The sequence below is a fragment of the Oreochromis aureus genome, linkage group 20 (assembly GCF_013358895.1).
Source record: "Oreochromis aureus strain Israel breed Guangdong linkage group 20, ZZ_aureus, whole genome shotgun sequence".
In the NCBI taxonomy this organism is placed as follows: Eukaryota; Metazoa; Chordata; class Actinopteri; order Cichliformes; family Cichlidae; genus Oreochromis; species Oreochromis aureus.
Genome location: NC_052961.1, coordinates 19,895,830 through 19,913,185, shown reverse-complemented (window position 1 = coordinate 19,913,185; position 17,356 = coordinate 19,895,830). Strand labels below are relative to the sequence as shown.

General features: G+C 39.6%; 1 protein-coding gene across 1 annotated transcript; it reads left to right on the top strand.

Moving 5' to 3' along the window:
• The first annotated feature begins 5,336 nt into the window (after positions 1 to 5,336).
• On the top strand, positions 5,337 to 15,532 carry acvrl1 (activin A receptor like type 1). Its single transcript, XM_031746871.2, has 10 exons — positions 5,337 to 5,988; positions 10,619 to 10,690; positions 11,501 to 11,737; positions 12,068 to 12,273; positions 12,378 to 12,477; positions 12,724 to 12,870; positions 12,969 to 13,244; positions 13,385 to 13,582; positions 14,360 to 14,490; positions 14,600 to 15,532. Exons 2-10 carry the CDS (start codon positions 10,621 to 10,623, stop codon positions 14,741 to 14,743), a joined length of 1,509 nt encoding a protein of 502 aa, XP_031602731.1. The 5' UTR covers positions 5,337 to 5,988; positions 10,619 to 10,620; the 3' UTR covers positions 14,744 to 15,532.
• The last annotated feature ends 1,824 nt before the right edge of the window (positions 15,533 to 17,356 follow it).

The window sequence follows — 17,356 nt, the reverse complement described above, 5'->3', positions numbered from 1 at the left end:
ATAAACTGACTGACCTTTGCAAAGGTTTCTGTGTTGGTCTTTATTACTGACAAAATATTAGTGTTTGGTGTCGTCACATAGTGACCATTTGGCAATGGCAATTTAATTTATACAGTGATTTGATTACACTTTAACTATATGTGTTTTACGTAAAAGATAAACACATATGTAAGCCTATTGTGCCTACTATTCAACGGTATTAATGAGCAAGTCAAAAATGTCCTCTCTTTATCATCAATTTGCTTTCAAAAAACTGTGAAAAGGGTCTGTGTTAAAATCATATCACACTTGCTGTAGTAATGTTGATTATTAAAAACATAGAGACTCAATATGTTTAACGTAAAATATTTTTAAATTAACCTGATCTACTATGCCTTAATAAAATAGGAATTAAATATAATCCTGTGAGAATAAAAAGGTTTTAAGTTTGTTTTTGACTGTAGACAGAGTTAGAACTGACCTCAGGTCAGCAGCCAGCTTGTTCCCAACCAGAACCATAAGCAAACTGGGATTTAATTCTGGGAATAATGGTGATTTGGTGTACCTGAATAGTACCTGAACAGGAAAAGAACCCAAGGTTACCTTCGTAACAATTCTTTTATACGGGTACGTTCACCTTCTTGCAGTTTTGTTTCATGAAAAATATAGAAGCGACTCACTGGCAGGGTAACATTTCCCTGCCTGATCTGCATGTGACTGACGAGCCCCGTGTCTGGCACGTAACATGATCACTCTTTCACAATGAAGTTAACTAGATCTTCTTAAGCAAGCCCATGATGCACTCGCTGCAGTGGCACTGCATGACTTTTGAACTCTGACCCGTAATCTTTTAATCCGCTGTGCAATATCGTTACACAACAATTAGCTTTCATGGGTGATAACATAAAATCAATCTTATCTTATGCCTAACAAACTGATTGTGTTTTATATGACTGATTTTGAAGATTAATGAGCCAGCAATGAACTAACAGCTAAACAGAAAAACAAAATTTGTATTTAAGGTCATGAGCAGAACATTGTCATGTTTGTGGCTAACTTCCCCACCTCAGAGGGGAACTTGAGGTCAGGCTTAAAATAAGTACCTCTCTAGAGTTCACTGAAAGAACAAGACTCTCGCCATGTCTGTGCAGACTCAAGCAGTAAACACACATCTTTATACACATAAACTGGATCAGGGTGTTTGGATTGTTCAGCAGTAAAACTCTCAGAATGCAGTACCACACTGTGAAGGCAACTATGACCAAAGTTAACGCAACATATTAGCTTACATGTTGTGTGCACCATGCTGTCTCCGGCTAAGTTATTGGCTGTTCAAAGATATAAATGAGCAAGTCAAAAAGGTCATTCCTTTATCAACAATTTGTTTGTTTTTTTTAAATCAACTCACACTTCCTGTACTCTAGATTATTCCAAAAACAGAGACTCTTTAAGAAAATCCCAGAGGAAACAAGCTCTTCAAATCTCAGAGATTAGTGGGAAAGAAAATATAACTGCTGAATTCAAAAAGAACAATTTGCTCTCTTCTACATGACAGCTGATGTGAGAGCTTCCAGCTGTGTCTGCTGCCATAAGCCAAAAAGGAGAGATTACGAGGCCTGAGAACCAGGAGGGGAATTCATATTACAGACATGAAGACATCTCTCTCAGGCGCTGTTGAATGAAGTAATGTCACACAGCGCAGCCTCTCTGGCAGCCATGTATTTGCCACTTAAGACACTGCTGACCACAAATATGCTATACCCAGCTTGAGTGGACACGTAACCCACACAGTAATTCCCACCTCATCCATTAGACATCCAGAGAAGCAGGATATATTTCTTAAAGGAAACATATGTCATAAGGTCACCTTCCATTAACAATTTGTTTTGCTCATTGCTACTTAAAGTTTGCCTTGCATGACGCAGAAAGATGCATATGCAGAGTTCAACATGTCTGTTAACCCTCAACCCTCACGCGAACAAGGTGCCCCATTGTCCAAACATTGTCCAAACAACCCCGAAAGCAATGAGTTTGTCCACAGTCTGCCAGTCTGCTCTAGTTGTTCATTGTCAAATCGTGTTTTTCACCATATCTCTCAATCTCGAGCTAGGTTTGCTAGCCATTGTTCTCTGAAAAACATTACAATGTGGTAATTACAAGTGAAAATGATAATAAAATCAAGCATGTTCATATTTTCACTTTGCATTCTTTTCTTGCCAAAACAATGGGCCAGTTTCATAAAGTCTTGCTTTTTTAAACTGTTTATCCATGTTGGGGTCAGGGCCTATCACAAATACAAGCGTTGGCGATTCACCCTGGACAAGCCAACAGTGTAACACAGAGCTAACACAGAGAAACCATGCAAGAAAACATTTACTCATCACTGAGGAGTTTAAACTCCTCAGTGAAACTAACCTGTCTTTGGACTGTAGTAGGAATCAAGGGTAATCCATGCAGGCACAAGGAGAACATGCAAAGGTCACACAGAGAGGCCTCAGCCAGTTGATGGATTCATGCTGTGAGGTGACAGCACACAGGAAAATGGAGAGAGTAATTTTTCCAGAGTTAACATTATTTTCCTCTAAAAGAGTCATTTTCACTCATTTTGGATTGTAATCATTTTGATTGGCCGCCAGAGTTGGAGCAATAAAACAGAGGAAATTCCATTACTACTACTTTGGTCTTCACTGTCTGTTTGCTTTTCTAGAGTCATTTAGTAGCAGATATTGTTGCCACCTTTGTCTTGCTGAGAAGGAGGACTTTCAGACAGAGTTTACAGAGGATTCACCCAAGATAATCATGCGAACTCAAGCACTTCATACTGAACATTGCCAAAAAATGGAGGCAAATCCCTGACTTCCTAATGCGATGGGTGTTAAACAGTCTTGCATTCTAAACTCATTGCAGTACTTCAATACATGTGAACATTTCTCTGTTGATATTATGCACGATATCTTGGAGGGAGTCGCACAATATAAAATGAAACTGATTATGTTACATGCAATAGATCAGTATACAACATCAAAGGAAGTGGACACGAGAATTAAGAGCTTTAATTATGGCTACATGGAACAAAACAACAAACCACCTACAGTGAAGTTGGGAGAGGACTCAAATAACTTGGGGTTAAATGCCATCCAGTCCTGGTGTTTACATCGGCATCTACCACTCATCTTTGGAGACTTAGTTTGTCCAAACGATCAGCACTGGTATTTGCTACTGCTGTTGTTTCAAGTAGTGAATATTGTATTTTCAGCAGTGTTATCAAAAGGTATCACTATTTTCTTGAAACACCTGATCGCCAAACACCACAGGTTATCCAAAAGTTTGTTTCACACAAGAAGCTGCTACCAAAGCATCACTTCATGATGCATTATCGCACACGTATACTTAAAACAGGACCACTTTTGCATAGCTGGTGCATACGCAATGAAGCAAAGCACAGCTTCTTTAAAAAAACAATTGAAAAGTTTCAAAAACGTAACTAAAACGTTGGCAACAAAACATCAAAGTCCTATTGCTTTCAGTTGGCAGACATTTAAACCCCAAAAGACTGACCACTGGACCAGGTAACATGCTTTCTTGAAATGCATTGGACTGGGGCTGTGAGATGGCAGAGACTCTTTAGGTACCAATCAACACCAAGGTGTTAAATGTTAGATGGGCAAAACACCATGGAAATATTTATCGTGCAGATTTAGTTGTTTGTATAAAAGTCCATTTTGAAATGCCAGTTTTTCACAAGGTCTACAATGTTGTGAAGGATGAGAGGTTATTGATTACTTTTGCACTGCAAACAGTGTGTCTCAATGAGCATTTCAATGATTTTCAAGTTCTGTGTAAAAGAGATGGACCTCGTGTAATTTATGCCAAAGAGCTTTTCTGTTGTAAAGCATTTGATTTACAGGTGTCATACAGTCGTGGTGATTCCAGTTTTTATATTGTACCACACTGTTTCCTCTGAACAATAAAGGTGGCTGTTAAAATAAAAATATATTTTTCTGATTTATTTATTGTACCTTTAAAACCTTGCAGTGAATGATTGTAATACAATTACATAGTGAGTGAAAAAAAAGTTATTTTTTCTTCTATTAATAATTCTATTTTGAGTAAAATTCTGTTCTATTTAGAATGAAATTATGGTGGAGTTGTTTTTATTTTTATAATAAACTGAGTAAATTATCATCATATAGAGTAAAATATTTGCACTAAGTAGAGTATATTTAACTCTGAAAGTATAACTCTGCCATAAGAGTAAATTTTACTCCATTTAGACTGGGACCAAATACTGTCTTTCTTAGAGTAGAATTTTATTCAATTTGAGTAAAATTTACTCAGTGAATTTTACTGTGTACATTACAAACCATGTTTTAGTAGCTAAAGAGCACATAATTCTATCAGAAATTAGCAGAGACCAAAACAGAGTAATGCATTTTATCATATCATAGTATCATATTGTCCCAATAGAGCTCTTTCGTTTTCAGTCCTAGTTACCGTAGGACCGACTCCCAGTATGGATTCAGGCGACAGACACCATTTCTACTTTTAAGATTAGGCTTAAAACGTTAATTTTTAACAAGGCTGGATCGCCATGACCCTGAATCCTCCCTCTGCTTTCTTCTCTATTCCCACACCCACAACCAGTCATGGCAGATGGCCGCCCCTTCTCGATCCTGTTAAAAAGCAGTTTTTCCTTCTCACTTTCGCCAAGTGCTTGCTCATAGGGCGCTGTTGCTAACTGTTGTATGGCCTTTACCTTACAATATAAAGCTTAGGGTGACAGTAGCTTTGATGCTATATAAATGAACCTGAAATGTAATTAAAATTACATATTTCAAAGATAGATGTATACGCTGGTTGCAGTAAAGGACAGTAGCATAACTTGAAAACTTTCTATGTCTGTAGTGACAGCTTGTTTGTGCTGCCACCAGGTGGACAAGAAATCATACATTAAATATTGAGTATTCACAGACTGCTCAGCAGAAGTGCCTGAGCTGATATTTGCATTTTTGAACAAGGTTTTTTGACTTGGTTGTTGCAAGAAAACAGACATACCAGACCCAAATCTATTCCATGAAATGTATTGAGAACAGTTTAAACGGGATCTCAAGTTTAGGATAAACCCTGAACTCATACAAAAGCAGAATTGTGATTTTTAACAGCTGATAAAATAGATAAATAAGTGCTAGCTTCTTCTTGGCTTCACTTGCAATAATATTATTGTATCATAGAGGGGTCTTTGAAGCGCATTCCTTTCGGTGCGGCGCAGACACAGGGGAAAAGGAAAATGAGAGGTTTAGCAAGCAACAGGAAAACCGCTATGAGAACACATTCCAGGCCGAGCAGACCCTGTGCGGTGGGACAATAAGGGGTGGGACAGAACTGTATACTATTTAAAAATCTGCAATCTTGGCTTCAAATCAGGAACGCAGACAAGAACCAAAGTGTTCTTACTTAGTGAGTAAGGAGAGGACTCGGTGGGGAGCAGTCAGAAAGCGGAAGGAGTGTGGTTCCAAAAAGACGGCGGTGGTTTGTGCCCTCGGTTTATCAGCGCAGATGTGGCCGAGATGAGATAGTTACAGCTTGTCCCCCTGTCAGGACTCAACCAGCTGCCTTTTCATTTTCACTTCTGCCACGCTGCCACCCCTTTTCCTTTTTTTCTTTTAAGAAGTGTGTGTATTCACGGTTTTCAACTTTAATTCGAGGGGGCCGTGAAGGGGTGAAGGGAAAAAAAAGGACGTACTTTTCTCAGAAACGTCGTTTAGTCGTCATCGAAGCGGCGAAGGATGAGAGTTGTGAGCCGGAGGGGAAACATCTGCATTAGGGCCGTGTAGACGACAAGAAAACGGAGGGGAAATGAAGCTGTTGGCGTTTTAAAGCTTTCTTCTACCTATCGTTGACAAAACTTGGACCAATGAGAAGCGCTTGGAGCCGTCTTTGATATGGGAGACGTGAGGCGTTTACATCTGTCAAGTTAAAAAACACAAAAACAACACGAGCAGAAAACAGGTAATGGTTGTGGGTATGTTGTGTTTTTATTCTGTTCACTGATTTGTTATTATGAAGCTTGTAGCACTGTAACACCGGATTAAAAGTTACCTTTTGACAGCGGCTTACATCACTCCACGTGTTTCCAGATGTGAACAGGTGTCAAATGGCCTGACCTAGAAGCCAAAATTAACAGCTTTTGCAGATTTTAACTGTGCTATTTGTTTCTTATTACTCTCCGTGTTTTTGTTATCATAGTTAATCTGTTTAATAGTGGCACAGGACAGCCACAGTGAACTACTACGCCCAATTTAAATAGCCCACAGCAAAAATTGTGGTCTAGTACACTTGATTTTAGAGGTTGGCTTATTTTTCCCTGCCCTGCGTGTGTTACGTGTCAAATGTGGCTTGTTGTGGTATTTTATTATCTGTGTCAGTCCTAAAACTCCGGTAGTGGTCACTCTGTAGTTGTTTCATATCTTAAACATAAGGATTTAACATATCCTATGTTTTATATCATCACCTTATAAATATGAATATGTATAGAGAGACGTCCATCTCATTCGTAGGCCCATTTGAAGTAGTTAAAAAACAGCATTCACTGACCACCTATGTCATTTAATTGTATCACAGTATTGCAATTTTATTTTAATGTAACATTGATAGAAAACATTGGTCCACTTCCTAAACTTAAAAAGAAAGAGTGCTTTACTGATAGTATCTTTGCACACTTACTAAAAATACAGATTTTCTTTCATAAACAGGGTTTATTCGTTTACGCATGGCTATTTTTACCCAAATAAGGATGTGGGTACTTCCTGAACCGCTGGCATATGCCTTGTGACCTTTTTTTCTAACAAATCTTTTAAGGTGAAAAGTTCATTCATTTTGAGGTGTGCAGAATGTGACATTTGCTTACAAAGATTTACACACATCCACACACAGGAAGTGTCTTTTGGCTGCAGCTCATCGTAAAAGTGACATTGGTTCTTTCCAAGTGGGTGCTGTTGCTGATCTCTTCAGGATCCATCACTCATACCAAGATCTTCATGCATTTTTTTTTCCTTCTTCTTCTTCTTGAGAAGCAAAGGCCACTCTCTGTGCACCGTATGTGTGAGGTACTATAGTATTTTATTTGTCTTTTCCATTCACGGACCAACTTTTATTGTAGGTATACATGTTATAGGAGCATTGAGTAAGCTATAAATCCTTCCAAGCTTGTCTTGAAAAGAAGGCACAGTGCTGTCACGGTTACTGGCAGTTGATGACAATCACTGGATTACACGCAAAGGTTAAACGTTAAAATGACTGAATGTGATGTTTAAGCTGAGAATAAAAGCTTTTACAGTAACTCTGCTTAAAGTTACTTTCCTGAGTCATAGTTAAATGTTTTGGGGGGTTTTTGTTGGGGTTTTGTTTTTTGTTTTTTTGGTGAAACGAGGCCCAGCAGAAAGGAAGTTTGAGACTCCTTTGCTGTTCCTCCCAATCCAGCTCTTAACTACACAGTTATCGAGATGGAATGAGAGATCTGCCTCTCCCTAGATGACAGGAAGAGATGTCAGTGGATCTTTTCCCCTGTGTAGTTTTAGGACAGAATGGAGACAAACGGGAGAGAGCTTAGAGAGGAAGTTTGCTGGAGCATAAAGTTAGGCTGCCTACGATTGAGGTCATGATTACTGCACTCTCATATTAGGATCCAGTGGATGGTAAAATTATATCCAGAGAAATGAGAAACAGTTGTCCACTGAGAATAAGAACATTGTGTAGGAGTAGTTGTGTTTATCCTATTCTTCTCCTGGACCCACAGATTTAACACAGTTTACATTCAGTCTGAGTGATTCAGGAAATGCGCTTTGCTGTTTGGTAGAATATAGCTTGTGGTTTTAGTGTGCCAGAGCTGTGTGCAGCGGGTTCTCATGCACTGAGCTTGAACCGTAGATGCAAAGAATGTATAAAGATCATTTTAGTGTGGTATTTTTAACCGATAGGAAACAGAAATATCATAACTTAGCATAAGTTTCGTGTTTGATTTGACACTTTGATAAGTATAGGAAACTTTAAAGAAGATCTTCCCTAGAATTGAAGGAAAGATGCACTTAAATGCGAGCCAAGCATATACAAATAGTCATCTTTATTTTTTACCCATCTGGTTTCTAATCAGTGACATTTGACACAATTTGATGAAATCACCAAAGTGACTACATCCTGTGAAATATGTGGCTTGATGTGCCAAATGTAAAAGGGGATATCCGTGGTTTTTAGCAGACATGTGAAAGTTCTGCTGCCACATGTGCAAAGATCAACGGTTAAGTGCTATGAGACATGTGCAGTCGGATAGGTATTTTTACAAGGATACTAAATATTAAACGAAGAAGGCTTTTCTGTAACCCCTTTTTTTAAAGCATAACTTCTGTGTAATTTACACAGTGTGCCAGCATGTGCAAGTGTGTGCAACCCAGGTTTTTCTGCAGCTACAATTTGCAGATGCAGTGAAAGCTTAAAGTTGCAAAAAGGAGAGCTGTGTGCCTGTTATTAAACACCAAAGACTTGAAGTGAGCCTAGGGAGCAGAACTAATGCTGAGTGAGGTGGCTGCTGCAAAATCACCCTTGCTTTGTCATTGAGACTTCAATCTGATAGCTTTTCTTTTATAATTGTCACAGCAGAGTGTGCCGCAGTTTGAAAATTGATTTTTGCTGGTTCCTGGTAAAGCTACAGTTTATCATGTTACATAAACATCTCACGTGCAAGCAGTCAGTAGTAAATCCCTAATTAATTAAAGGAAGGGAAATAGAAACAGCTTTTAGCCTGATTATTAGAATTATTCGTGCAAACAATAGTGAATGAGTGACTGCTGTTATCTGCTGCATCTCAGTTGGGTTAGAAACCTTTTAAATCTTCTGTTTATTTAAAAATTACACTCACCAGCCATACTAACAAGTTACTGATTGTTAGTATCGGATTGGACTCCCTTTTGCCTTCTGAACTGTTTTAAGCCTTGTGTAGCAATGATTCAACAAGGTGCTGAAAGCACTGCTCACAGATTCTGGCCCATATTGACATAATAGCATCACTCAGTTGCTGGGGAATTGTTTGTTGCACGTCCAAGATGGAAATCACAACATCCCAGAGGTACTCCCCTTCATTGAGATCTGGTAACTGTGAGATGATCTGAGCTTTGTGACATGGCACGCTATCCTGTTGTCCAATTTTTACCTGGTGTGGTCCTCTGCTGCTGTTGCCCATCTGCTTCAAACCAGTGTGTTGTCCATTCAGAGATGCTCTTTTGCATAACTGATTGTAGCGAGTGGTTATTTGAGTTACAGTTGCGTCTTGTCGGCTTCAAACAGTCTGTCTATTCTTGTCTGACCTCTGGCATCAAGAAGACATTTTTGCCCAGATACGGGGTCCATATTTTCTCTTTTCTTGGACCACTCTCTGTAAACACTAGAGATGCATCTGAAATGCTTAGATCAGCCAGTCAGGCACCAACAACTGTGTCACGCTCGAACCACTTAAATCACCTTTCTTCCCCATCCATTCTGATGTTTGACTAGAACTTCAGCAGGTCATCTTGACCATCTTGACTATGTGCCTAAATGCACTGAGTTGCTGCCATGTGATTGGCTAATTAGAAAGTTCAAACCTAAGCATCCATGATGGTATGCTGTCTGTTAATATACATACCTGAACATCTGTAACCTTAATATACAACATACCAATTTTGGATAAATATATACTATGACAAACTGAAGCATGGCACTGTAGTAAAAGAGTCCAGGTAATGAAGTGGCCTGACTGCACTTCGATTCTGTCACCCACTGAAAATGTTTAGCACATTATGAAAGGAGACCTCAAACTGCTGATTTGCTGAAAACATAGCCATCGGTTTCCTCGGTAACAAAACACTTACATCATGTTGTTAAAAGAGGAGATGATATGGCATAGAGCTAAACATGCCACTGCTCCAACATTTCCCACTATGTTTCTAGAGTTCTAAATTAAAATTCACATATTTTGCAACTTTTAATAGTTTAATCTAACAGGTTTAAGTTCATCCTTGCTATCAACTTTAGAGGTCCGAGGAGCAAGAGAGGCTGGCTTTTATGTGATGCCTTCTTATTGCGTGACTCTCAGCAGTGCAGCTCTAAACAATGAGCAGACCCGAGTCTCGCCGGCCAGCCGGGTGGGGCCACTCAATAGCAGGAAGCATAGCCATCAACATTTACTCTGCGACAGGGGTAGTCTTGGAGTCGGCGGGCTTGGAGCCTGGGTAGCACAGGGCAACGCATAATCTGAGCACACATACACAAACACTCTGAACAGCCTGCTTCCCCTAAGACCCCTTTTCCCACCCAATGCAATTACAACACAGGCAGACAGGCTGGGCCCTCTGACTGTTTTTTTTACCTCATTGCTTCCTCCTCAGAGTCTGAGCTTTAGCCCCTGTTCAGCCGCTGTTCAGTAACTGTATGCAAATTTTAAGCGGAATTCAAAATATAAATTACCCAACTGACTTTTTTTTTTTTTACCTAAACCTTTGGATTTTGAGACAGTTCCTAATAATTAAACATCACTAATTGTTTTTTTCATTATGTAATTACATTACCTGATAATATTTTTGGTAATATTTTGGTTTCCCTGCTTTTTCAGAGATGGGAAGCTCTGCTGTGCTCACAGGGTTGATAGCTGGAGTTATTTTGTGGACGTCTGCCATCCATGGAGGTGAGTTGGCGGTCGGATGTAGAAAATAATTTTCACTACTGCAAGGATATTCCCTTTGTTTCATTCAATTAAAGGTGCATTACAGAGTATTTTTGGTCCTGACACTAAATCAGATTAGACTAATGTGAAGGGTCTGATTGCACTGCAGAACCCACTGAGAATGCGCCTCATAGGTATTGTTTTGCTTCTGCAGCCTGCACATAGACTGGATGGTTCAGTCTGCTGGTTGTCATAAACATAAGTAGTTGTTTCCAGAAAGCAAGTCGAGACAAGAAGGCTGTGTAATACCTGTCAGACGTGAAATGGCAGAATAAACGAGTGCCTGGTGAAGATAGTCAAATGCAAACTGCAGGGCTGGCGGAGCTATATCACAGTCTGTCTTCCTCTTAGCTTCCAAAAATGTTTACAGCACCGTAAACTATTTATGGTTTCTGCAGAGTTCTGCTTCTTTTGGGTTTTTTATAACACAATTATAGCAAAAGGTGTTGCAGGTTTTGTGGCTTTTCGTGCACACACGCTATACTTTAACATTTAAAGTTATATGTTACCGTATCCATCCACTGAGTTCTTTTTAGTATCATAGTTCAAAAATATGATGATTTAAAATATAAAAAGTATCTGTTTATTTATTTAATATACTTAATTATATTTGAGGAAGTAGAGTTTAGAATTTTTACATTTTCTTTCAAAACAAAGATGGAATACTTGAATTTCGTGTGTTTTTGGCTTTGTTTTACTGGACGTAATTTGTGTTATTACATGACCTCTGTCTTCCAACTTGTTTCAGTGCTGATTTCATGTATTTTCCAGACACCACAGATGATGGGAATCTGCTGTGTTCTTGCAAAAATGACAAAGGCACATGTAAAAATGAAACGTGCATGGGAGATTATTGTTTTTATACCTGGAGGGAAGACGGACATGAGGAGTTGGGCTGTTTCAGTGAGAACACCAAAGTGCAGTGCTACTCCTCCTTCCCTGGCTACTTTACGCAGTGCTGCAGAAAGGACAAGTGCAACGCCGTCATTACAGTGCCTCCAAGCATAAGTCAGTACCTAAAGCCCTTCCTTTTCAATACTGGAACATCACATCATCCAAGAAAGCAAGAGCTAGTGTGCCCCTGTAAACCATGCTTTTGTCTTATTTCAGTTGGGCCTCTGGCTCATCTCCACAGTTCAGTTAACATCTAGCACTGTTTTGTACTATATATTACTTTAGTTTCCCTTTAGATAGCAGCTGGTTCCCCCTTGTGGTCAGTAAGAGCATAGCGATATCAATGTCATGCCACTTGAATTTTATCTCATGAGTATTAAGAAATCTTTTCAGTTTCTTTGTATCTATATGTGTGTATGTTCCTGACTTCTTCTGTGTTTCCAGATGAGGAGTCGACACCAACACCCCCAGAACCTGGTCGCCTAGAGCTGTGGATCCCCCTGTTCCTGCTGTTCTTATTTGTTACTGCCTGTGTCTTTGGCCTGATACTACTCCTGCGCTTCCGACGTGCAGCCCGCAGACTACAAGATGTTGAAGGCCATGATGTCAAAATACTCAAAGTCCCCAGGGGAGATGACCCCACATATGGCGTAAGAGACGGCTGACGGCTGACAGAATACAGGAAAAACTTTCCTATCTTTTAGTTGTTACATGTGGATTTTAAATGCTTGACTGTCTTCTTTTCTCTCACCAGAATATCTATGATGAGTTTTGTACATCAGGGAGTGGGACAGGGCTTCCGTATCTTGTCCAGAGAACTATGGCCAGGCAAATCTCACTTGTTGAGTGTGTCGGTCAGTCTCATTTCTCTTCCTTTTTTTGAACACACAAGTAAAATTATATTCTGGAAATGTGGTCGGGCATGAAAATTGTATGGGATATAGAGATATTCATGACAGCTTGATGTCTTTACGTTTGAGTGTGTGTTGAGAAGTTTTTCTTTCTTTTAATTTTCTTTATATTTGCACATTCAAAATAAACTTTGTTCTATTTTATTCTATTCTATTTATTTGCAATGAATTATGTCACTGTGTTCGTAGGCAAAGGCAGGTACGGAGAGGTTTGGAGGGGAACGTGGATGGGGGAAAGTGTCGCCGTCAAGATTTTCTCCTCTAGAGATGAGCACTCCTGGTTTAGAGAGACAGAAATCTACAATACTGTACAGCTGCGACACGACAACATACTCGGTATGACACCAGTCCTTCACCTCCAAAGAAAAGAAATTGCACCTTAAAGAAAAAACATTCAAACAGCAACATTTTCTCTGTTTGCTTTTGCTTTTTAGGTTTCATAGCCTCCGACATGACATCCAAGAATTCCAGTACCCAGCTGTGGCTCATCACCCACTATCATGAGCTCGGGTCTCTCTACGATTTCTTGCAGTACAGCAGCTTGGACCCAGAGAGCTGCTTGAGGATGTGTCTGTCTGTGGCTTGTGGCCTGGTCCACCTGCACACTGAGATTGTTAGCTCCCAGGAAAAACCAGCTATTGCCCACCGAGACCTGAAAAGCCGAAATATTCTGGTAAAGCGCAACGGACAGTGCTGCATCGCTGATCTCGGTAAGGTTTGCAAGGATATTCCCAACATCTGCTAACAGTTTAAAGCAATGTGGTTAGAGAAAGAGCTCTTTAAAGATTAATTTGGTAGTGTGTATTGTACTAAAAATTGAAAGCTTTTGCTGTGTTTGTTCGTTCCTCAGGTTTAGCAGTGATACACTCTCAGTCCCATGACTACCTCGATGTGGGCAACAACCCTCGCGTGGGGACCAAGCGCTACATGGCCCCTGAGGTGCTGGATGAAACTATCCGTGTGGATGTTTTTGAGTCCTATAAGCAAACTGACATCTGGGCTCTCGGGCTGGTCTTCTGGGAAATTTCCCGCAGGACTGTTGTCAATGGTAGGTTAACAGTGATCTACTTTTAATGTTAAGCCTTTCCATCCATTAGCAGAAAATCTGGTCTTAGATTAAACCTCAGGAAGCAAATGTCGGTATATATCCACAAATTTGTTATGAAGCTAATCCATCACACAACCGAGCATGTTAAAAACAAGTTCTTTGTCACACGTCTGTCTGCTTTTGTAGAGTATATAGAACCAGCAGCCAGTCCCATGTCTCTCAGCAGGCCAGTGTTTTTCTAGTCTGTGTCTGCCTCTGCTATCCTCTCTCATGATTAGCACTACAGTAATTATAAACAGTCTTATCTGGTGTCAGCACTCACTTGTACATAGTCCAGATGCCCGTGCATGCAATTTTTATATGCAAGCACACAGCCATGCACCAATGACTGTGCGTGTGTGTGTGTGTGTGTGTGTGTGTGTGTGTGTGTGTGTGTGTGTGTGTGTGTGTGTGTGTGTGTGTGTGTGCATGACTTCCAGATTTCCATCCCAATGTAGTCACCAGGGAGTTCATATCTCTCCCCGTTCTCTTGTTTAGCGAGACATGCTTTACAAAACTCCCACCGCAGCCTATCTGAGTCTCCGAGTGTGCTCTTTCAGGCTTTATATGAAAAGACATTTGTGTTCCACAGATGTATGAAGAGATAACCCTCACAACAAGTGGTTTCACTCACTGGGCTTTTAATTTGATAATTCTGACATCTTATTTTGCTTGACCACCCCACTAAATGACTAGAGAGGAACAAGTGATCCACTGTTTAACTCTGGGTTTTTTTAGGCATTGTGGAAGATTACCGTCCACCCTTCTTTGACCTGGTGCCCTCAGATCCCAGCTTTGAGGAGATGAAAAAGGTGGTGTGTGTGGACCAGCAGAGGCCCAGTCTGCACAACAGGCTCCATTCTCACCCAGTAGGCTATGTGGCATAAACAGACACACACGAGTAGACATAAAAATGAACGCAAAAGTACAATTACATTTTGGAAATGTGGTGTTTTATATTTTTTCTGTCTTTTTAAGATATTGTCAGCCATCGTGAAGATCATGAAGGAGTGCTGGTACCAGAACCCAACAGCCCGCCTCACAGCCTTGCGAATAAGGAAGACTCTCTCCAAACTGGATCACGACGACTTCAGCATTGAAAAACTGAAGCAGGATTTCTAGACTGAAACGAGGAAACCGGATTGAAAACGCCAGAAGGGATTTTGCACCACATTCCAACAAATGAAGTGCATATCATTACCATATTTTTGATCTAATCACTCACTCGGTATCTGTATCATATTAAAACCATATGACCTTGTGTAGAAGCATCTAGAGCCTCTTGTACAGAATGTTATATTTTTTGCATATGCAAACATTCATCCACCATGATTCTTAATACCTCTATAAATGAGGGGGCTACATTTATATTTATTTCCTTCAGTTAGCTAAGGTTTAGGCCAGGTATTTTTAATTATCACAAAACAGTTAACATAGTTTTGCACTCATTGTCTAACTCTCTCATTGTTGTGACAGAATGGAAAATCATCCTCTTAGGTGTAATGTGGATTTTCCCAAAAATGACCAATGCGCCTTAAAACCACAGATAAAAGACAGGAAATATGTAAGTACATTACCTGTCCTGTAAGTATGTTTAACTTAACTAAACTAAGCATTTATTATCTGCACATAAAAGCAGTGAGATATTTAGTTGTAAATACATTTTTATGTAACAGAATTGAATTTGATGTCTTCTTTTGCAACCATATTGTAAATATGTTTCAGGAGAGATATTGTTTTCTACTATTCAGCAATGAGACTACGTTAATGTTGCTTTTAAAAAAACAAGAAAAACCTTTTTCCATACATTTTTGTAAGCCTAAAATGTACCATCACAACCACTATGATCAGTAAAGGAATTCACATACATGTAATAATGGATATCCTAAATAAAGAATTATATTTTGGAAATATTTCTCCTTTACGTGTTTTTAAGCACCTTTTACTGCAATTCTCACATTGACCAGAAGAGGTCATCAGATAACAGACAAACAAGAATCCATATTCCTTACATGGGAGATTTGTGTAGTGTTTTGTTTGTTTGATTGTTTTATTTTATCTGCAGTGTACTATCTTAAAATTAATATGAAAAAAATGCTTCATCAGATAAGTAGAGAGCCTCTCTACAATTTGTAGGAGCTACATTTAATCATTTAAAAGGCCCTCATGTGACCTTCATTGTATTGTTTGAATACATTTTCTCTGGGTCAAATAATTTAGTTGAGTAATAATTGCCTCAATATTCTCTCTGCTTTGGATTTCCTTTATGCAAATATTCAATGTGAGGACTTCTATTTCAAACTAATTTATAGATCCTGTTACAAAAGGGGGAACATACATATATAAAAAAAAGTGCCTCCTTTTCCCAAATCAAAACAATTATGTTAGTTCAATCTTAAGATGAACTAACAGGTTTTAGTGTAACCCTCCAAAACAGTGACTCATCAAACTGTGTCAAATTTTTCTCATTTGTTTTAAAAAAAAAATACACTGAGAAAATATATTGAAAGTTAAGCACTGAAGCAGAATGTCAAAGAGGGTAAGAAATGTCCCATGGGAATTAAAACTGTGCAACAGTTTTAAAACGTTGCCCGGTCACTGGTGAAAATAAGAGTTTCAGCTTCACCCCCTTTGTGTAATATCAGCATTCCAATGTTTTCTTTCTGTGTCTGTCATGCTTGCTCTTCCTTTATCTGTTTATGTCTGTGTGAATGTCTGTGTGTGTGCGTGCGTCCGTGTGTTGTCTGTCTTCCTAGTTGTTGAACAAATGCCAGTGAGATAATACTCCCTCGAAGTCCCAGTCTGTCTGGTCAGTCAGATGAAGAGCTGGTTATTTTTAACACTGCAGGGGGTTGCTGAAGTATCAGAGAGGCCAAGCTGCGTGTCAGTGAGTGCAGAAGCCCATCTCACATCTCCCTGTGTTTTCCTCCTCTGTGTATTCCTTTTCACAGTGGGATCATTCCCACTGGCTCTGTAGAGACAGGAGAGATTTGTTCAGCAGACAATGCCCGCCGAAGAAATGTGCAGATAAATTGGACAGGGCCGATAATGGACAGATATAAAGCCGCAGAGGAGGCTGTGCAGACACAATTAGGCTCAGGGATAGATCGGTGAGAGCGCTAGTAAGAGGACAGGTGATAAAAGCAGGCACAGATAAAGTCCCAAATGCACCTGGTTGCAGCCTGGCTCACCTCTTCCTGAGCTACATTCTCAGCTGGAGGGAGATGAATGTATTAGTATAGACAGGTTTGGTCCCTGAGGAGAGACAAAAATCCTGAATAGAGCTGGACCAAAACACCTTGTGCTATCTTTGGATGCACGATTATTTTACACTTTTGGACTAGAAATTGCAAGCGGATGTAACTCTCTCTCAAAATCTGATACAGTGGCTTAGATGTGATTTGAGATCAAGTAAAAAAGAATAAATAAATAAAGCAATAAAATGGTCTCTTATGCAGATTTAAACCAGATTTACCTCTTGCGCTTTGATCAGGGAACAGCAAACAAGTATACATTTGTCAGATGTTGTTCCCCATGGCTGTAATATCAGTGAGGGATTTGTCTGATAATGAATCAATCACTGAATATGGGTGGATAAACATCTGAGCGCAGCAGAGTATTACTAATCTAATTCCAGTCGAATGCAGGGAGGCCTAGAATCATCTCCTCTCATGCGGCCTGCGATTTCAAGTTCTGCATCCAAATCACAATCCATGATAAGATAAAGGTTTTGTC

Bases quoted from the DNA above. Each gene is read 5' to 3' on its own strand.
- acvrl1 (XM_031746871.2), top strand. From the start codon at position 10,621: ATGGGAAGCTCTGCTGTGCTCACAGGGTTGATAGCTGGAGTTATTTTG. The intron at 12,274-12,377 runs GTAAGAGACGGC...TTCTCTCACCAG, and splicing joins GAGATGACCCCACATATGGC to AATATCTATGATGAGTTTTG. The intron at 13,583-14,359 runs GTAGGTTAACAG...GGGTTTTTTTAG, and splicing joins CCGCAGGACTGTTGTCAATG to GCATTGTGGAAGATTACCGT.